This window comes from Staurois parvus, unplaced genomic scaffold, assembly GCF_062004578.1.
Source record: "Staurois parvus isolate SC_StPar_1 unplaced genomic scaffold, SC_StPar_1.0 ptg001900l, whole genome shotgun sequence".
NCBI lineage: Eukaryota > Metazoa > Chordata > Amphibia > Anura > Ranidae > Staurois > Staurois parvus.
In genome coordinates this window covers 34,322-56,603 of record NW_028319696.1, presented here as the reverse complement: position 1 = coordinate 56,603, position 22,282 = coordinate 34,322, and the positions used below count along the sequence as shown (strand labels likewise).

Here is a 22,282-nt window from a genome sequence, read left to right as displayed (position 1 = left end):
ATTCACTATATCCGCTCTCCCCGGTCCCTGCATTTACTATATCTGCTCTCCCTGCACCCGGCATTCACTATATCCGCTCTCCCTGGACCCGGCATTCACTATATCCGCTCTCCCGGTCCCCGCATTCACTATATCCGCTCTCCCCGGACCCCGCATTCACTATATCCGCCTCTCCCCGGACCCCGCATTCACTATATCCGCTCTCCCCGGACCCCGCATTCACTATATCCGCTCTCCCTGCACCTGGCATTCACTATATCCCGCTCTCCCCGGTCCCTGCATTTACTATATCTGCTCTCCCTGCACCCGGCATTCACTATATCCGCTCTCCCTGGACCCGGCATTCACTATATCCGCTCTCCCCGGTCCCCGCATTCACTATATCCGCTCTCCCCGGACCCCGCATTCACTATATCCGCTCTCCCCGGACCCCGCATTCACTATATCCGCTCTCCCCGGACCCCGCATTCACTATATCCGCTCTCCCCGGACCCCGCATTCACTATATCCGCTCTCCCCGGACCCCGCATTCACTATATCTGCTCTCCCCGGACCCCGCATTCACTATATCCGCTCTCCCCGGACCCCGCATTAACTATATCCGGTCTCCCCGGACCCCTCATTCACTATATCCTCTCTCCCGGACCCCGCATTCACTATATCCTCTCTCCCCGGACCCCGCATTCACTATATCCTCTCTCCCCGGACCCCGCATTCACTATATCCGCTCTCCCCGGACCCCGCATTCACTATATCCGCTCTCCCCGGACCCCGCATTCACTATATCTGCTCTCCCCGGACCCCGCATTCACTATATCCGCTCTCCCCGGACCCCGCATTCACTATATCCGCTCTCCCCGGACCCCGCATTCAGTATATCCGCTCTCCCCGGACCCCGCATTCAGTATATCTGCTCTCCCCGGACCCCGCATTCAGTATATCTGCTCTCCCCGGACCCCGCATTCAGTATATCTGCTCTCCCCGGACCCCGCATTCACTATATCTGCTCTCCCCGGACCCCGCATTCACTATATCTGCTCTCCCCGGACCCCGCATTCACTATATCCGCTCTCCCCGGACCCCGCATTCAGTATATCCGCTCTCCCCGGACCCCGCATTCAGTATATCTGCTCTCCCCGGACCCCGCATTTAGTATATCTGCTCTCCCCGGACCCCGCATTCACTATATCTGCTCTCCCCGGACCCCGCATTCACTATATCTGCTCTCCCCGGACCCCGCATTCACTATATCTGCTCTCCCCGGACCCCGCATTCACTATATCTGCTCTCCCCGGACCCCGCATTCAGTATATCTGCTCTCCCCGGACCCCGCATTCAGTATATCTGCTCTCCCCGGACCCCGCATTCGCTATATCTGCTCTCCCCGGACCCCGCATTCGCTATATCTGCTCTCCCCGGACCCCGCATTCGCTATATCTGCTCTCCCCGGACCCCGCATTCGCTATACCTGGTCTCCCCGGACCCTGCATTCGCTATACCTGGTCTCCCCGGACCCTGCATTCACTATATCTGGTCTCCCCGGACCCCGCATTCACTATATCTGGTCTCCCCGGACCCCGCATTCACTATATCTGGTCTCCCTGGACCCCGCATTCACTATATCTGTAATTTACAAGTGTTGTCATGAGCAGAGATGTAACTTTCAGCTTTCTATCACAGACTCCTTACAGACTGGAGATTCACACGTGGGGTGGAGGAGCAGACTAACGCGTTTCTGGATGGCTTCAATGAAGTCGTCCCCCTGGAGTGGCTGCGGTACTTTGATGAGAAGGAACTGGAGGTAGGTTCGCTGGATGACAGTTGTCAGCTTTAGTTGATGGTGTACACACTGAAACCTGCGCTGAGAGGAAAACTGCTGCAGCCATTGCTGACCTCTCTCTGAAAATGCTGCATTGTCTTTGGATTTAGTACTTTCTAATTTGGAGAAACTATGAACATCAGGAAAGTCAGAGTGAAGTGTGTTCCAGGTTTGTTCCTCAGAAAGCGTTGAAGCCGTAGGATTAGTATGCCAAGCAACCAACGTTTTCAGGAAAGGCAGGCAATGGTAGCTTCCATATTTGTGGCAGTACAATTCTCCTTAAAGCGGAGCTCCACCCAAAAGGGGAAGTTCCACTTTAAGTCTTTGTCCACCGCTCCCCATTAAGGATTGGCACCTTTGGGGAGCGGGTTCCCAAATTTGACAGGTGCCCGCTCCCACTTCCGCTGCGATTGGAAGTTGTCCTCCCTCCCCGTACTCTTCTGGGACACGACAGGTCCCAGAAGACTACGGGGCCATTCGCAAAGCGCAGCGCTTCTCGCGCATGCGCAGTGGGCACCCGGCTGTGAAGCTGCAAGCTGTCACAGCCGGGTGCCCACACTGAAGATGCCGGCGCCAGAGAGAGAAGACGGCTAGTGAAACCAGCGGTGGTGAGGACACCGCGGGACCGAGGGACAGGTAAGTGGCTGTATTTTAAAAGTCAGCAGCTTCAGTTTTTGTAGCTGCTGACTTTTTTTTTTGTTTGAGGTGGAACTCCGCTTTAATTAGTTTGCAATTGCTAGTATGAGGAGCATTACATTAAGCAAGTGCTTACAAGGTATTGTGTGTATCAGGAGATAAGAGGGGGGACACTGGAAGAAGGGGAGGATCAGAGAAGACAGGATCAAACAGCCTTTTTACAGAATGCAGAGGATTAACCCCTTAGGTCCCACAGTGAGTATAACAAGCACGCTTTACTAGATATACAGACTGATTTTACTGCTGTGGGTTTAGTAACATTTTAAGGTAAAAAAAACATTTTCTATTTGTCCACGCTCCCTCTTTCCTGTGTGAAGGGGAAGAGAAAGGAGAAAAGATCATCACTGTGCGTGGCTCCACTCTCTCTTTGCACACAGGGACTTGATCAGCAGCAGGAGCCATTGGCTCTTGCTGCTGTCAATCAAATATATTGAAGAGGAAGTCGGTGGGCGTGGCTAAGTCCCACTGTACGCGGCTCCATAGACACACAAGTCTGGAGTATGTGCGCACAGCGTGTGTCCCCAAAGCAAACAGCTTGCTATGGGGGACACACGAAGAAGAGGAGAAGCCGAGATAGCTGGCGGGGGACCTGAGAAGAGGATGGTCGGGGCCACTCTGTGCAGAGCAGGTGACTATACCATGTTTGTTATTTTCATTGAAAAAAAAATGTCAGCCTTTAGTAAACAAATACAATTGGTAATACTCGTGAGCCAAAATGTGATACTTCCCTTGTGCAAAAAATCAATAAATCGTCAAAATCTTAATATATCCAATTATGGTGCATCAACACTTTACACAATACTCATTATCTGTGCAAAACCATACATAAGACATAATATATCCTTTAGTAACACTTTAATGCCGCAGAGAAAACTTTCATGATTGGTGGAGAGGCTGGTGACATGACTTTGATAGGTCATGTGACCTGGATCTCTTTCCAAAAGCTTGTTCAACCCCTTGCCCTCCAGAGTATTCCCCCCCGCCCCCCTTTCTTTCCTGACCAGGCCATTTTTTACGATACGGCGCTGCGTTACTCTAACTGACAATTGCACGGTCATGCAACGCTGCACCCAAAGTAAATTTACATCCTTTTTTCCCCACAAATAGAGCTTTCTTTTGGTGGTATTTGATCGCTTGTGCTTTTTTAATTTTTTGTACTACAAACAAAAAAAAAAAAAAAGAATTTTCAAAAACAATATTTTTTACTTTTAGCTATAAAAATAAATAAAATTTAAAAATAAAATTTCGTCATAAATTTAGGCCAAAATGTATTCTGCTACATTTCTTTGCTAAAAAAAAAAAAATCCCAATATGTATAAATTAATTGGCTCACGTGAAAGTTATAGCGTCTACAAATGGCGGTATAGATACTGGGATTTTTTTTTTTTTTTTCAATACTAGTAAAGGCAGCGATCAGCAACTTATAGCAGGACTGCGGCGGGCATTCTGACACTAACTGACACTGACATCTCCAGAGACACTAAAACAGTGATCAGTGCTAATAAAAGAATTTAAGCTCTTACGAGCCGGGCCCTCTGATTCCTCTTGTACCAAATTGTATTGTAACTGTAATGTCTGCCTTCAGTTCGTACAGCGCTGAGCAAATTGTTGGCGCTATATAAATCCTGTATAATAATAATTAATAATAAAAAGCACTGATGCTGTACTAATGTACTGGGCAGGAAGGGGTTAACATCTGGGGCGATCAAAGGGTTAACTGTGTGTTGTTTTACTGTGTGTGTGTTTTACTATGTAAGCATGCTGCTTTGTATGGCTCTGCTATGCAGAGCCATATAAAGCAGCATACTGGAGCTGACAGGGGAGAGATCTGTGTTGTTTACATACAGACCTCTCCCCTGTCAGTGTTCCTCGGCGATTGGCTGGGGCCCGGTCATCGACAGCTGTAGCCACCAATGGCGGCGCGGGTAGGGCAGCGCTCGCCCCCTAACCGGAAATGCGAAATCACGCGTGTGTATATATTTGTGATTTTGCGCAGCCCTGCCACCCTGTAGCAGTAGTTCTGCTGTAGGGTGGCCGGGAGGTGGTTAACATTGACACCCGCAGTGGTACGTATGAATAGAGTGCGGTGCAGGAAACAAACAGGAATCGCTGCGAATCTCACACCGCATCAGTGTGAACCGGGACTCAGTGTTCCTGCTAAGTTCTGTGTTTACAAAGAAAGGTTACTGATCTGTAAAACGTATTTATTGTCTTTCAGCTCATGCTATGTGGTATGCAGGAGATCGACATGAATGACTGGCAAAAGAATACAATCTATCGGCACTACACAAAAAACAGCAAGCAGGTCCAGTGGTTCTGGCAGGTGGGTGTGGTTCTGGCAGGTGGGTGTGGTTCTGGCAGGTACTTCTATCTGGCTAGAATTCTATTCTGGATCACTGGAGCTTGGGCAAGCCCATCTGTGCCGGAAATTGAATCCAATACCCAATGCTTCAGCAGCACTGCCCACTTAGCACCAGATGTTTCCAGCAAGGGGGGGCTGTTAGGCTCCATTCACACTAGGGCATTTTTCAGCTTGACGCCTGATACTCAGAAACACTCAACAAGCAAAATCCAATTCATTTCTATGGCCCTTGTTCACATATGAGCGTTTGGTCGCCTATAGCAAAACGCCTGTCACTCAGAAGAGTACTTGCGCTGCTGTTCAGGCAGATCTGAGCATTTTGTCCCCATAGACTTGAATGGAAAACACCTGAACAGTGGGAATTCGTTTTTGTTTTTTTCATGTGTTTTTTTTTTTAAGCGTTTTCAGCTCAAACAGCAACTATTTCTATTGGCCACAACAAAAACGCCTATAATATTGGGTTATAATATGGGGCAGCACAGTGGCTAAATGGTTGGCACTTCTACCTGGCAGCATTAGGGGTCGTTGGTTCAAATCCCATCTGTGTACAGAACACCTCGTGGTACCCATATTGCATTTTACAGAAAATTACAGCGGCTGCAGATTGGAAAGGAAAGGGAATTCTTACAATTACAGAATGACTTGTGTAGTAATTGTGTACACTACATTGTGGCAGCACAGTGGCTAAGTGGTTAGCACTTCTGCCTGGCAGTATTCGGGTCGTTGGTTTGAATCCCAGCCATGGCACCACCTGCCTGGAGTTTGCATGTTCTCCCTGTGCCTGCGTGGGTTTCCTTCAGGTACTCAGGTTTCCTCCCACACTCCAAAGACATGCTGGTAGGTTAATTGGCTCCTGTCTAAATTGGCCCTAGTATGTGTATGTATGAATGTAACCTCCTTGACCTCTCCGCAGTCTTCGACACAGTCGACCACCCCCTCCTCCTCAAAAAACTACACTCCCTCGGCCTCAGAGATTCTGCTCTCTCCTGGTTCTCATCCTACCTGTCACAACGCTCTTTCAGCGTTACCTATAATGCTACCACCTCCCCCTCATTCCCCCTCTCTATTGGGGTCCCTCAAGGTTCTGTCCTCGGGCCCCTTCTTTTCTCCATCTACACCTCCTCCCTTGGCCAACTCATACACTCTCACGGCTTCAACTACCACCTCTATGCCTTCGACACACAAATCTATCTCTCAACCCCCCACCTCACCCCCTCGGTGCAGACTCCACCTCCGCAACATGCAGACTCCACCTCCGCAACATCGCCAAAATCCGCACGTTCCTAACCCCAGAGACCACTAAACAGCTCATCCACTCCCTCATCATATCACGACTCGACTACTGCAACTCCCTCCTCACTGGCCTGCCTCGCCACAGGCTATCCCCGCTTCAGTCCATCCTGAATACGGCTGCCAGACTCATCCACCTTTCTAACCGCTCCGTCTCCGCCACCCCTCTCTGCCAATCCCTCCACTGGCCTCCACTCAGTGTCCTCCACCCCTCTCTGCCAATCCCTCCACTGGCCTCCACTCAGTGTCCTCCACCCCCCTCTGCCAATCCCTCCACTGGCTTCCGATTGCGCAACGGATCAAATTCAAAATCCTAACACTGACGTACAAAGCCGTCCACCATACTGCCCCGAACTACATCACTGACCTAATATCCAAGTACCACCCAAAACGCACACTCCGCTCCTCACAAGACCTCCTTCTCTCTAGTTCCCTGGTCTCTTCCTCCCATGCCCACCTCCAGGACTTCTCCAGGGTGTCACCCATCCTCTGGAACTCCCTGCCCCAACCCATCAGATTATCACCTACTCTCCTCTCCTTTAGGCGCACCCTGAAAACCCATCTCTTCAGGGAAGCCTACCCCACCCCCTGCTAACTTGCCGATCTCCTCCACTCTGCCTACCACTCCATCCCCCACAGCTATCTCCTCCTGTACCACCATCCCCTCCCTCCTAGATTGTAAGCTCCAAGGAGCAGGGCCCTCAATCCCCTCATGTTTTGCATTGTATTGTTATTGTTCTGTCACATGTTCTGTCCCCCTCTGTAATGTACAGCGCTGAGCGAACTATCGGCGCTTTATAAATACTGTATAATAATAATAATGTAAGTTAGGGACCTTAGATTGTACGCCCCTGAAGGGTTAGGGACTGATGGGAATGTACAATATATACACTAGTGGCCAAAATTGTGGATACACCTTACACTTTTACAAACTTTTGCAGTTTAAAGTACTTTTTATATAAAAATCTCTATAAAAAAAAAAAAAAAGTCATAGCACAAGTAAAATGTAATATAGTAAATTAATGCCTTAACAAAAATATCTTTAAATAAGTTCAATTTTGGCTGGAAATTTACCATATGATGCCAGGAATTGATTATTCCATGGTCTCGAACAATAATCCAAGCAACAAGCGAGGACTCCTTGAGGCTCGCTTGTTGCTTGGATTCTTGCTGGAAACCATGCGTTTCAATCTTGACCACAGATTTTTGATGGGATTCAAGTCAGGGCTATTTCCAGGAATTTTCTTGTCATTGAACCATTTATGAGCTGCATGGCATAGAGCTCCATCCTGTTGAAAAGTAAATTCTGTGCCTTTGTCCGATAAGTCGCTTGTTGATGGGATCAACTTTGGTTCCTGGACCTCTTTGATGTATCGCTCTGCATTCATAATGCCATCAATAACCTGCATTTGTCCAACACCATACCGAGGCACGCGGCTCCATATCATGACGCTTTGAGGGGCTTTCATCGTTGCTGTCATGGACTCCGGAAGGCATTCTGCACCTGACCTTCTTCGCACGTATCCAACACTTCCGAAAATAGAAATTTGTGTTTCATCCCTCCAAATAATTTTTTTCCAGTCTTCTGTTGTCCAATTTTGATGTTCCTTGGCCCATTCGGACTCTTTTCTTCCTTTGTCGGCAGTTCAAAAAACAAGGGAGTAAGTAAAGATATCAACCAAAACTGACAAATTCAGAAGGCGTATCCACAATTTTGGCCACTAGCGTATGTAAAGTTCAGCGTAAATGGACGGCGCTATATACGTACCTGAAATAAATAAATAATATTTGCGAATCTGCTAAAAAAGAAACGCTCAGACGCCTGCAAAAACGCTTGAAAAAACACTCAGCTCAGTGTGAATGGAGCTTTCATGGAGCAGCGTACAAAGACCTTTTAGACAGTTGTACACTTCTTTCCTTGTGAAGGAAATCCCCTTCCTATCCCAGCATGACTGAACCCCTGTGCACCAAGCCAGCTCCAGAAATACGTAGACTGACAAGTTTGGTGTGGAGGTTTGCACAGAAGCTTGATCTCCGCTCCCAGGCCTGGCTCAATTTCAGATGCGACTTGAGTTACAAAGAATCGCATGACGGTGGAAATCGGATTGTTTTGAATGGTGCCTGTTCACATCAATGCGACTCTGCACAGAGCGATTTTGGGAAAGGTTCCTGTACTACTTTGGTGCAATTCAAGTGCGTTTTTTTTTTTTTTTTGGCCCATAGGATGTGCAAACCTTGTCAGAGTTGCATCCAAGTGACATCCAAGTAGCACTTCATAATCGCACTGGAAGTCAGATCAAAATTGTAACTCAGCAGTGTGAACCTAGCCTAATAAACACCTTTTGGGATGAATTGGAATGCAGATTGTGAGCCAGATCTTCTCATCCAACTTCAGTACCTGACCTCATAAATGCTCATTTTGTTATTTATTTATTTCAGGTACTTATATAGCGCCGTCCATTTCCGCAGCACTTTACATATATATTGTACATTCACATCAGTCCCTAACCCTAAAGGGGCGTACAATCTAAGGTCCCTAACCCTCAAGGGGCGTACAATCTAAGGTCCCTAACCCTCAAGGGGTGTACAATCTAAGGTCCCTAACCCTCAAGGGGCGTACAATCTAAGGTCCCTAACCCTCAAGGGGCGTACAATCTAAGGTCCCTAACCCTCAAGGGGTGTACAATCTAAGGTCCCTAACCCTCAAGGGGTGTACAATCTAAGGTCCCTAACCCTCAAGGGGTGTACAATCTAAGGTCCCTAACCCTCAAGGGGTGTACAATCTAAGGTCCCTAACCCTCAAGGGGTGTACAATCTAAGGTCCCTAACCCTCAAGGGGTGTACAATCTAAGGTCCCTAACCCTCAAGGGGTGTACAATCTAAGGTCCCTAACCCTCAAGGGGTGTACAATCTAAGGTCCCTAACCCTCAAGGGGAGTACAATCTAAGGTCCCTAACCCTCAAGGGGAGTACAATCTAAGGGCCCTAACCCTCAAGGGGTGTACAATCTAAGGTCCCTAACTCACATTCATACATACACATACTAGGGACAATTTAGACAGGAGTCAATTCACCTACCAGCATATCTTTTGAGTGTGGAAGGAAACCGGAGTACCCGGAGGAAACCCACGCAAGCACAGGGAGAACATGCAAACTCCAGGCAGGTGGTTTGGATTTGAACCAACAACCCTAGTACTGCCATGCGGAAGTGCTAACCTTTTAGCCACTGTGCTTGGATGGACCCGAATCCCCCCCAGACACACTCCAAAATTTTATGGAAAGACTTCCCAGAGGAGAGGAGACTGGAAAAATGAAACAATGGACTGTAGTTGATTATGTGACATGACCGTGCCGTATTCGGCTCTCAGGCTCATGTGTCTCTTTGCAGGTGGTGAAAGAAATGGACAACGAGAAGCGGATCAGATTGCTGCAGTTTGTGACGGGAACCTGCCGCCTTCCCGTGGGCGGATTCTCAGAGCTCATAGGTTAGAGTGCAAGTTTTTTTGGTCTTTGTTTTTTTGTGTGTGGTTTTATTTATTTATTTATTTTTTTGTTCAAAAGTTCCCTTTATTTCAAATTGCGAAGCTTCACAATGACAGTAACAAGACGTTCTAGAGCATAAAGGCAGCCAAAACATACGGCAACAGGTTTTTTGTTTTTTTTTCAATGTCTTTTATAGCCTTCGGTGCCTTTATGTATTTTCAGCGGCCACTTTCTGTTCTGCCACATTAGAAAGCACATTTGTTGTTGCTGTGATAGCAATAAAAATATCAGCACTTGTGGTGTTTCCTGTGTTGCTGTACCATGTATCTGCACACAGACTTTTTTGGGTTTTTTTTACCTTCATGCATTGAATGCATGAAGATAAAAAATCTTCAGCCTCTACAACCACATTAAAGCTGTACTGATGTCATTAGACATCCCTCCAGCTTGGATTTTCATCTCCTTTCTGATGAAGCTGCAGACAGGGGGATCTTTGCATACAGTTACATTCCTGGGAACTCTGTGGATGTCATGCTCTTAAAGGTTATGTTCACCTTCTGTACCATTTTGCATGTTATACCCATATTCAGGATGTAATATGTTACTGTACAGGAGGTGACCAGAGACTGCAGACATAGTACAAGAGATGACCAGAGACTGCGGACACAGTACGGGAGATGACCAGAGACTGCGGACATAGTACAGGAGATGACCAGAGACTGCGGACATAGTACAGGAGATGACCAGAGACTGCAGACACAGTACAAGAGATGACCAGAGACTGCAGACACAGTACAGGAGATGACCAGAGACTGCAGACATAGTACAGGGGATGACCAGAGACTGCGGACAGTACAGGAGATGACCAGAGACTGCGGACACAGTACAGGAGATGACCAGAGACTGCGGACACAGTACAGGAGATGACCAGAGACTGCGGACATAGGACAGGAGATGACCAGAGACTGTGGACACAGTACAGGGGATGACCAGAGACTGCAGACACAGTACAGGAGATGACCAGAGACTGCGGACACAGTACAGGAGATGACCAGAGACTGCAGACACAGTACAGGAGATGACCAAAGACTGCGGACATAGTACAGGAGATGACCAGAGACTGCAGACATAGTACAGGAGATGACCAGAGACTGCGGACATAGTACAGGGGATGACCAGAGACTGCGGACATAGTACAGGAGATGACCAGAGACTGCGGACATACTACAGGAGGTGACAAGAGACTGCAGACACAGTACAGGAGATGACCAAAGACTGCGGACACAGTACAGGAGATGACCAGAGACTGCAGACATAGTACAGGAGATGACCAGAGACTGCGGACATACTACAGGAGGTGACAAGAGACTGCAGACACAGTACAGGAGATGACCAAAGACTGCGGACATAGTACAGGAGATGACCAGAGACTGCAGACATAGTACAGGAGATGACCAGAGACTGCGGACATAGTACAGGGGATGACCAGAGACTGCGGACATAGTACAGGAGATGACCAGAGACTGCGGACATAGTACAGGGGATGACCAGAGACTGCGGACACAGTACAGGAGATGACCAGAGACTGCGGACATAGTACAGGGGATGACCAGAGACTGCGGAGATAGTACAGGAGATGACCAGAGACTGCGGACATGGTAGGAACAGGTAGGACCGCTTGAGGTCTGCAGAGAAGAGCCGAGCGTCTTGCTCGGTATTCTAACACTGGGGGAATGCCGGGCCGGCTGCTCCATATTCGCTCCATAAGATGCACAGATATTTTCCCCTATTTTTTTTGGGGGGAAAAGTGCGTCTTATGGAGCGAAAAATACGGTAGTTCTAATGATCTACCATGGCGCTGTTGAGCTCTCAGGGTAGTTCATTGATTCTTCCTGACTGTGAAACTGCCTGGGCAGACAGCTCACACTGACAGTCTGTAGGAGTCCTGCATGGCACCTGCAATCTGCTGATCGCAGGTGCAATGCTTTCCAGGCTCTTACACACACACACGCACACGCACGCGCACACACACAAAAAAAAGTAAATGTTTTTTTTTACCTGCAAAAAAAAGTGCATTTATTATTTTTTTTAAAAGTGGACTGATCCTTTAAGCCACTGGCAGGGATTGATGTTTAGGGAACAGACAAGCATAAAAGAATGCTTGTCTTTCCTTCAGTCTTCCTCTACCCCCTGCATTCGTTTTATTGGGGACCACACGGGCACTGAATGTTTTATTTTTTATCACAGCATTTCATTTAATTGGAAGGATTTTTCCATGAAGCAATAACCTGTATAGCAGTGTTCATTTTTATTCATTGTCCTATGTATGTAACATCGTACCCTTTGTCGGCTTCTTCCCCCTTGCTGCTGGTACCGCTCTGACTTTTCTGCTTGTGTCTTGCAGGAAGTAATGGACACCAGAAGTTTTGCATTGATAAAGTTGGCAAAGACACTTGGCTGCCCCGGAGTCACACCTGGTAAGACCCCTAGCCTAGGGCTCTGGTGCCCAACATGCGGCATTTTTGTACTTGTGATGCGATCCTCAGGCGACTGCGATTTGTAAAAGGGCTGTATTGTCAGTAATCTATAGTAGCATCATGTAATATATCTACATCTCTACCAATCTAATGCATATTACCAACATACAAATATACAGTTGTGTCCAAAATTATTCAACCCCCAATGCTGTAAAGGGGTTTAGGGACTATAGTGTACATTTGGAATTGTATTCAGAATCAAATCCTACAAGGACGTTGTAACTACCCAAATGCAACTAAAATGACATCAATTGTTTATGTAATACAGTAGTAAATGGTTCTTATGTGGTTTCTTCATTGCCACAATTATTCAACCCCTTAAAGACTACCACTCTGAAGAACAGAGGTTCATACAGGTGCTTTCCATCAGGTATTGAAAACACCTGTGGATGTCACCGAGCAGCAATCAAGCATAATAAGCACCAATTAGGCAGCTTTAAAATGACTGTGATACTCAGCTCCTTCTAGACATTTACTGGTGTGGTTACAAACATGGTGAAGGCAAGAGAATGGTCCAGGAAGACAAGAGAAGAGGTGATTTCTCTTCACAGGAAGGGCAATGGCTATAAGAAGATTGCAAAGATGTTAAACATACCAAGAGACACCTTAGGAAGCATCATTCGCAAATTCAAGGCAAAGGGCACTGTTGAAACGCTACCTGGTCGTGGCAGAAAGAAGATGCTGACTTCGACTGCTGTGCGCTACCTGAAGCGTAGAGTGGAGAGAAGTCCCCGTGTGACTGCTGAGGAACTGAGAAAAGATTTGTCAGATGTGGGTACAGAAGTTTCAGCCCAGACAATAAGACGCACACTGCGTAATGAAGGCCTCCGTGCCAGAACTCCCAGGCGTACCCCCTTGCTGTCTCCAAAGAATAAGAAGAGTCGACTGCAGTATGCCAAAAGCCATGTGGACAAACCACAAAAGTTGTGGGATAGTGTTCTGTGGACTGATGAAACAAAATTAGAACTGTTTGGGCCCATGGATCAACGCTATGTTTGGAGGAGGAAGAACAAGGCCTATGATGAAAAGAACACCTTGCCTACTGTGAAGCATGGTGGAGGGTCAATCATGCTTTGGGGCTGTTTTGCTTCTGCAGGTACAGGGAAGCTTCAGCGTGTGCAAGGTACCATGAATTCTCTTCAGTACCAGGAGATATTGGATGGAAACGTGATGCAGTCCGTCACACACCTGAGGCTTGGGAGACGTTGGACCTTTCAACAGGACAATGATCCCAAGCATACCTCCAAGTCCACTAGAGCATGGTTGCAGAGGAAAGGCTGGAACATTTTGGAGTGGCCATCGCAGTCACCAGACTTAAATCCGATTGAGAACCTCTGGTGGGACTTAAAGAAAGCAGTTGCAGTGCGCAAGCCTAAGAAATGTGACTGAACTGGAGGCCTTTGCCCATGAAGAATGGGCGAAGATACCCGTAGATCGCTGCAAGACACTTGTGTCAAGCTATGCTTCACGTTTAAAAGCTGTTATAACTGTAAAAGGATGCTGTACTAAGTACTAAGATTGAATGTCACTTGGGGGTTGAATAAAACTGATAATGCTGTGAGCACAGAAAAGACATTTGTGGTTATTTCATTATAACTGTTATGTTATATTTGTCTGACCTACAAGTGCCTCTTTAATGTAAATGTAAGCAAGATGACTGAATGATCAAAAGCAATGTCAAACTGGCCAAAACACTCAATTTCAGTGGGGGTTGAATAATTTTGGACACAACTGTACCTTCAGCATGTCAACTAGTCTCTGACCTTCTCTAGCAGTGTGTTGGCAATCCTCTGTACATAGTGAGATGTATACCTCATGGCGCCACTCCAAGCTATGGATGGAAGGAAAAGGATCAGCCCACCGGCAAGTGAGAAGAGGGGAAGCAGGAGGAGTCCAAGCGATTCCAATGTCGGTCAATACAAGTGAAGGGATGGACGCTGCTCAACCGACCCCAGGAGTTCAATGTAGTGGATTGGCCTCAGCCGCCATACTGGCCACGCCCTCTGATGTGTTTCGCCCGCCCACCGGGGCTTGGTCACAGGTTCTGTGACCAAGACCCCCCAGTGGACAAGACGAAAAGGACCGATTGCCACTTTAAAGAAGCTGTTAGCAGGCTTCAGAACTTCTTGAAGCTTGTTAAAAGCCTGCTAGCAGCTTGCGTAACCTTGTGGCGCCTGCCGCACGCAAATGTGCGTCCTCCCAGCGTCTGAGCATTGACGCCGAGCGGCCGCACATTTGCGTGCAATTAAGAAAAACATACGCGCTGAGAGCGCTCGCCCTGCGCACTCCCAGCACACATGTCCGGTACTCAGGAAAGGTCCAGATCTCCTCTTTCGATCGGGACCATTCCCGATCATGTGACGCAGAATCACGGCGGTCACATGAACCTAAAACCCCACCTCCCGGCTTCTGAAACTCTTAAAGGGCCGGGAGGTGCCGGCGCCAAGGGGTTAAAGTGGCAATCCGCACTCTCATTAGGATCTGTGCTAATTATTTAGAAACTAAAGTTGAACGGTACTTTAAATGTTTTAACAAAGCGTGCTGTTCACACTGCTCTTGTACAAGCTGAAGCCTGTGTGAAACAGGCCCTAATTAGAGGAAGCTGCTTGAAGCTTGCCAAAAGCTTGATAAAAGTTTGCTGTTCACACTGCTCTTAGGCCTTTTTCACACAGGCTTCAGCTTGTATAAGAGCTGTGTGAACAGCAAGTTTTGTTGAAGCATTTAAAGTAGCGTTCAACTCCAGTTTGTAAATGTTGAACACAGATCCTAATAGGAGTGCTGATTGCCACTTTAAGCATGCTGCTAGCAGGCTTTCAAGAAGTGCTGAAGCCTGCTAGCAGCTTGCTTAAAGTGGCAATCGGCACTCTCATTAGGATCTGTGTTCATTTTTTAGAAACTAAAGTTGAATGGTACTTTTAAACGCTTTAACAAATCTTGTTCATACTGCTCTTATACAAGCTGAAGCCTGTGTGAAACAGGCCCTAATTAGAGAAAGCTGCTTGAAGCTTGCTAAAAGTTTGATAAAAGCTTGCTGTTCACACTGCTCTTAGGCCTTTTTCAGACAGGCTTCAGCTTGTATAAGAGCAGTGTGAACAGAAAGTTTTGTTGAAGCATTTAAAGTACCGTTCAACTCCAGTTTCTAAATGCTGAACACAGATCCTAATAGGAGTGCTGATTGCCACTTTAAGCATGCTGCTAGCAGGCTTTCAACAAGCTTCAAGAAGTGCTGAAGCCTGCTAGCAGCTTGCCTAAAGTGGCAGTCAGCATTCCTATTAGGATCTGTGTTCAGCATTTAGAAACTGGAGCTGAATGGTACTGTAAAAACTTCAACAAAGCTTTCTGAACGCTCTGCAAATGCTTTGTCTGAGCTTTCTGTTCACACTGGATGAAGCCCGTGTGAAACAGGCCTTATTGAAGCCAGACTTGGGTAAAAAGGATAAATCTCACAGGGTTTTATTTTCTGTCGTCTTCTGCTTTCAGCTTCAACAGACTGGACCTGCCTCCTTACAAAAGCTACGAACAGCTGAAAGAAAAGCTCCTTTTTGCCATTGAGGAAACGGAAGGGTTTGGCCAAGAATAACAGCTCTGAGGTGGCAGACGAGGGAGGAGACGGCTTCTTCCCTGGCACCAGGTTCCTTCTATCAGATCACAAGGCCTAGTGTGGATGCAAAATACGGCTGTTCCATGGCTAGAGGTTGCAGCCGTGAGATTGATACGCCCAAGAGCGTTGTCCACGCCCCCTGCGCCTCTATGATCCTCAGTCGGATGCGTTGGTCCATCGCCATTTACATTTTTTTTTTTTTTTGTTAGGCGTGTCTTAAAGCTATATTCCAGGAATTCAGCCACTTTGTAAAAACTGAAGGCGCGCTATGAGTTTAGTCCAAGGAGCTGCATGACATCTTTATTATTTACATTTGACTGGTTTATTGCTCTGCCAGAGAAACACTCCAGTCTGAGAGGAGGGAAACGCCCAGAGCGGCTATTCCCGCCCCTTCTCTCTGCAGCCCATTCACAGAAGCCTTTGCATTTTGCAAATGTGATCAACGTATAAAATTCAAAATACTAACCATAGCTTACAAAGCCATCCACAACACTGCCCCGAGCTACATCACCAACCTCATCCACAAATACCGCCCAAATCGGCCATTCCGCTCCTCCCATGATTTCCTCCTCTCTAGCTCCCACATCACCTCCTCCCACGCTCGCCACCAGGACTTCTCCAGAACCTCTCCCATCCTCTGGAACACCCTACCACAACATGTCCGGTCAGCCCCCACCCTATCTGCCTTTAGGCGATCTTTGAAAACTCACTTTTTCATGGAAGCCTACCCCACCCCCACCTAAGAACTGTACTTGAATCACCTCCACCAGATCATCCCCCGCAGCTATCACCTTTTGTATCCCCTCCCTTTAGATTGTAAGCTCCACGAGCCGGGCCCTCCTGTTCCCTCTGTACTGAAATGTATTGTAATTTTACCGCCCCCTTTATATTGTAAAGCGCTGCGCAAACTGTTGGCGCCATATAAATCCTGTATAATAATAATAATACATAATCAAGGCTTCTGTGACTGCGCTGGAGGAAGGGGTGGGCATAGCAGCTGCAGCGACTCTCTCGTTGAAGATGCAGAAGGATTAGTGTCTCTCTGGTACTATAAAGCTGTCAGTTATAAATAATAGAGCTAAGCCCAGGAGGTGTCATGCAGCTCCTTGGAAGCCCAGGAGGTGTCATGCAGCTCCTTGGAAGCCCAGGAGGTGTCATGCAGCTCCTTGGAAGCCCAGGAGGTGTCATGCAGCTCCTTGAAAGCCCAGGAGGTGTCATGCAGCTCCTTGGATTTCACTGATAGTATGCCTTCACTTTATGCGTAGGAGCTGAATTCCTGGAATTCAGCTTTAAGGGGTTTGCTATGCATCTGAAGTCTTAAGGGCAACTCCACCCAAATACATATCCCTCTGTTGTTGATGAATTTAAAAAGAGTTGATCCTCCTGGTTAGGCTTCGCGGATTCATTTTTAATGCGGAGTCACTATTGCCCTCAGGTTATGCAATTTCCATAGACTCGTGGGGAGAATCCACTAGAGGGTTCCCAATAGAGTATTTCTATACCTCGTACTCGATAGTCCGGGGCGGACTGACAACTCGTGGGGCCCCCCGGGCAATAGGGGATCATGGGGCCCCTGTGTCCTTGCCCAAACTCAAAAAAGCCTATGAAAAAGGTACCAGGGGCATCTCATGGGGCCCCCTACTGACCTTGGGCAGTGCCCGAGTTTCCAAATGGTCAGTCCGCCGCTGTCTATAGTAGGTATACAGACTGCGACCGGTGACAACAGGAACTCCGCTTTCACCCAAACTCATGGCCTGTTTGAGGAGGAAAGATCCGGCACAGTTTTGGATCGCAGTGAAGACAAGGCAGGGGACTGAATGCTTCCTCAACGCCACACAAACTCTAGTAGCCAGGTTTGGGGCGGAGTAGTTATTTTACCGTGACCTATAACCTTCATATAGGCAGCCATTGTGCCAGGCGATCCAAAAACTGTAACCCTGTAGGCAATATTGATCTCACTGGTACAAAGGGAAATCTGCTTCTCAGTACTGTCAACAATGCCTATTTCTATCACGTTTTGGGTCAGCCTACGATATGATCGCCAAAAGATGAAAAATCTAATTATGAGTGGAGTGATGGAGTGTAACTGCTTATAGGATATTTATGGCTTTATCTGATTTTTTTTTTTTTTAACAGATTTTTTTAATGTTTTTTTTTTTTTTTTTTTTTTTAAACAGATTTTTTTGCACTGCATTCTGAAGCTGGCCACACACAATCAGATTTTAATCTATCAGATCAGCCAAATTTACAAACTGTTTAGTATAAGGCAGTAGATGATTTGATCTTTCCTTCCACCACAGATGGAAGAAAATTTCTCAAGTCCTCCCATCAATGCGGTCATTGTTGATAGAGGAATCCCTCCTTCAGTGGTATTGTGTTCTGCCGTTCCCGACCAGCAGGACACAATGATTACTGCTAGCGGGTATAGCCGCTGGCATTCGTCGCATCTAAAGAATCTGAAAGGTTGATTGTAAGCAAGTCGATCTTGGGTATAGTCAGCCTGTCCATAGATTATTATTATTATTATTATACAGGATTTATGGCGCCAACAGTTTGCTCAGCGCTTTACAATATAACGGGAGACAATACAGCAAGAAGACAGTTCAATAGAAGAGAGACAGGAGGTCCTGATCCTGGGAGCTTACAATCTAAGAGATGGATCGATCTTGTCCGGTCCCTGCTGAACCAGACAAGATGCGATCTATCTATGGCCGGCTGTAGAGGGTGGTGGCATATGGCGGGCCTGTTTGGATCACATAGTTCCTTAGCGCTCCATTAAGGCCTCATTCACACAGAGCATACTATACTAAAGAAGGGAAACAAAGAAACACAGAGCCTCTAAGTGTGTACTGTGAAGGTATTACATAGAAAGATAAGTAGTAACTTACATCTTAGAATTTAAAAACAGGCTCATGGGTAAGGTGGTGAGCCGTCTGTAGCCAGATGTTGTGTGTCTGATCCAGAGAGGAGATCGATTGAGTCCATCAGCAGGTGGTGCTGTGCATGTGCAACATGGATGGTAAGCCTGGTGGAATCCCCAAGGTGTCTGCCAGCAGGTGGTGCTGTGCATGTGCAGCATGGATGGTAAGCCTGGTGGAATCCCCAAGGTGTCTGCCAGCAGATGGTGCTGTGCATGTGCAGCATGGATGGTAAGCCTGGTGGAGTCTCCAAGGTGTCTGCCAGCAGGTGGTGCTGTGCATGTGCAGCATGGATGGTAAGCCTGGTGGAATCCCCAAGGTGTCTGCCAGCAGGTGGTGCTGTGCATGTGCAGCATGGATGGTAAGCCTGGTGGAATCCCCAAGGTGTCTGCCAGCAGATGGTGCTGTGCATGTGCAGCATGGATGGTAAGCCTGGTGGAGTCTCCAAGGTGTCTTCCAGCAGATGGTGCTGTGCATGTGCAGCATGGATGGTAGGCCTGGTGGAGTCTCCAAGGTGTCTGCCAGCAGATGGTGCTGTGCATGTGCAGCATGGATGGTAAGCCTGGTGGAATCTCCAAGGTGTCTGCCAGCAGATGGTGCTGTGCATGTGCAGCATGGATGGTAAGCCTGGTGGAGTCTCCAAGGTGTCTGCCAGAAGATGGTGCTGTGCATATGCAGCACGGATGGTAAGCCTGGTGGAATCTCCAAGGTGTCTGCCAGCAGATGGTGCTGTGCATGTGCAGCATGGATGGTAAGCCTGGTGGAGTCTCCAAGGTGTCTGCCAGAAGATGGTGCTGTGCATGTGCAGCACGGATGGTAAGCCTGGTGGAGTCTCCAAGGTGTCTGCCAGCAGATGGTGCTGTGCATATGCAGCATGGATGGTGGAGCCTGGCAGAGTCTCCAAGATGTCCGGGATCAGCACATGTGGCATCTGACGTCATCAAAATGCGACGCGTTTCTGTGAGTGTGCAGGACGAGGCCCCTGCCCATTTGGAACTCATCAAACATACATGGACTGCCACACCATGCGCCTGTTATCCCTTTCATACTATACTAAAGCCAACCCATGTTTGCCCGCACTTGGATGCATAGGTGTTCCGTGCATCCCCATGCAAGCAGTTCCATTCATGTCAATTGAGACAGAGCAGCTGCACGGATACAGCCACTGATCCCAATTTTACATCCATGTGGGTGAATGTAAACTTTGGAATTCGCACAACTTGCATTGAGGGACATGCACCAGCACCCACACGGATGACATCAGTGTAATGGGATGTATAGAACACCTGTGATTCCCCTTCACGGGCGTGCGGTTGGTACACGCTGTATGAATGAGGCCTTAATCTGCACAGTTGAATTTGGTCCATGAGGGAGGAGGGAGAGCGCAGGTCTAAGTGCAGGGGGGGGTGGTGGTTGGACGTGTCACCCAGGTCCATGCTGCTAGTGCTGTTATCTTTGAGCGGAATCAAAAGAGTTTTGGGTGTTTTTTTGTTTTTTTAATAATCATCCCTGTTGATTGTTCCGTCATCAGAGAGGCCCCACCCATGGACAGGAGATCATCGCTCATTCTGCCCGAGGATAACCAGTTCAGGCAACTACCCCAACTACCCCATGGTATGTAAAACTATAAACCCCAAATCTATATAAAATGTAATCCCATTCAGTGATATCGCATATTCGCCTTGTTAATGTAAGGTCAAAAGTCATTGTAAAGTGGAAATAAAAACTAAAATTAAAATCAGCAGCTACAAAAACTCTACCTGCTGACTTTTAAAAAATGGATACTTACCTGTCCCTCAGTCACGCGGTGTCCCCCCGTCCCCCCCCACAAAGATAAGATTCAAAAGTCGTAGTAGGAAACGTGAAGAAAGAGTGTAAAACCATTAAATCAACATTTATTTACCCCCTTCCAGTCCGGACACTTCCCCCCCCCCCCCCCTTCCAATTCGGACGCTTTCCCCCCCCTTCCAATCCGGACGCTTCCCCCCCCCCCCCCCCCTTCCAGTCCGGACACTTTCACCCCCTTCCAGTCCGGACGCTTCCCCCCCTTCCAGTCCGGACGCTTTCCCCCCCTTCCAGTCCGGACGCTTTCCCCCCCTTCCATTCCGGACGCTTTCCCCCCCTTCCATTCCGGACGCTTTCCCCCCCTTCCAATCCGGACGCCTTCTAGTCCGGACGCTTTCCCCCCCCTTCCAGTCCGGACGCTTTCCCCCCCTTCCAGCCCGGACGCTTTCCCCCCCTTCCAGCCCGGACGCTTTCCCCCCCTTCCAGCCCGGACGCTTTCCCCCCCTTCCAGCCCGGACGCTTTCCCCCCCTTCCAGCCCGGACGCTTTCGCCCCCTTCCAGCCCGGACGCTTTCGCCCCCTTCCAGCCCGGACGCTTTCGCCCCCTTCCAGCCCGGACGCTTTCGCCCCCTTCCAGCCCGGACGCTTTCGCCCCCTTCCAGCCCGGACGCTTTCGCCCCCTTCCAGCCCGGACGCTTTCGCCCCCTTCCAGTCCGGACGCTTTCGCCCCCTTCCAGTCCGGACGCTTTCGCCCCCTTCCAGTCCGGACGCTTTCGCCCCCTTCCAGTCCGGACGCTTTCGCCCCCTTCCAGTCCGGACGCTTTCCCCCCCTTCCAGTCCGGACGCTTTCGCCCCCTTCCAGTCCGGACGCTTTCGCCCCCTTCCAGTCCGGACGCTTTCGCCCCCTTCCAGTCCGGACGCTTTCGCCCCCTTCCAGTCCGGACGCTTTCCCCCCCTTCCAGCCCAAACACTTATCCCCTTCCAGTCCGGACACTTCCACCCCCCCTTCCAGTCCGGACGCTTTCCCCCCTTCCAGTCCGGACACTTTCGCCCCCTTCCAGTCCGGACACTTTCGCCCCCTTCCAGTCCGGACACTTTCCCCCCCTTCCAGTCCGGACACTTTCCCCCCCTTCCAGTCCGGACACTTTCCCCCCCTTCCAGTCCGGACACTTTCCCCCCCTTCCAGTCCGGACACTTTCCCCCCCTTCCAGTCCGGACACTTTCCCCCCCTTCCAGCCCAAACACTTATCCCCTTCCAGTCCGGACACTTCCACCCCCCCTTCCAGTCCGGACGGTTTCCCCCCTTCCAGTCCGGACGCTTTCGCCCCCTTCCAGTCCGGACGCTTTCCCCCCCTTCCAGTCCGGACGCTTTCCCCCCCTTCCAGCCCAAACACTTATCCCCTTCCAGTCCGGACACTTTCCCCCCCTTCCAGTCCGGACACTTTCCCCCCCTTCCAGTCCGGACGCTTTCCCCCCCTTCCAGTCCGGACGCTTTCCCCCCCTTCCAGTCCGGACGCTTTCCCCCCCTTCCAGTCCGGACGCTTTCGCCCCCTTCCAGTCCGGACGCTTTCGCCCCCTTCCAGTCCGGACGCTTTCGCCCCCTTCCAGTCCGGACGCTTTCCCCCCCTTCCAGCCCAAACACTTATCCCCTTCCAGTCCGGACGCTTTCCCCCCCTTCCAGTCCGGACGCTTTCCCCCCCTTCCAGCCCAAACACTTATCCCCTTCCAGTCCGGACGCTTTCGCCCCCTTCCAGTCCGGACGCTTTCGCCCCCTTCCAGTCCGGACGCTTTCG

At 48.9% G+C, this 22,282-nt stretch overlaps 1 protein-coding gene across 1 annotated transcript; it reads left to right on the top strand.

Annotated features, from left to right (window-relative positions):
• Positions 1-1,680: 1,680 nt before the first annotated feature.
• LOC149433852 (NEDD4-like E3 ubiquitin-protein ligase WWP2) lies at positions 1,681-20,859 on the top strand (the record flags this gene model as incomplete). Its single annotated transcript, XM_089664363.1, has 5 exons — positions 1,681-1,801; positions 4,734-4,838; positions 9,555-9,651; positions 12,054-12,126; positions 15,667-20,859. Coding segments are annotated over 5 exons (496 nt in total), but the record flags the coding sequence as incomplete, so codon positions are not given.
• Positions 20,860-22,282: the final 1,423 nt, after the last annotated feature.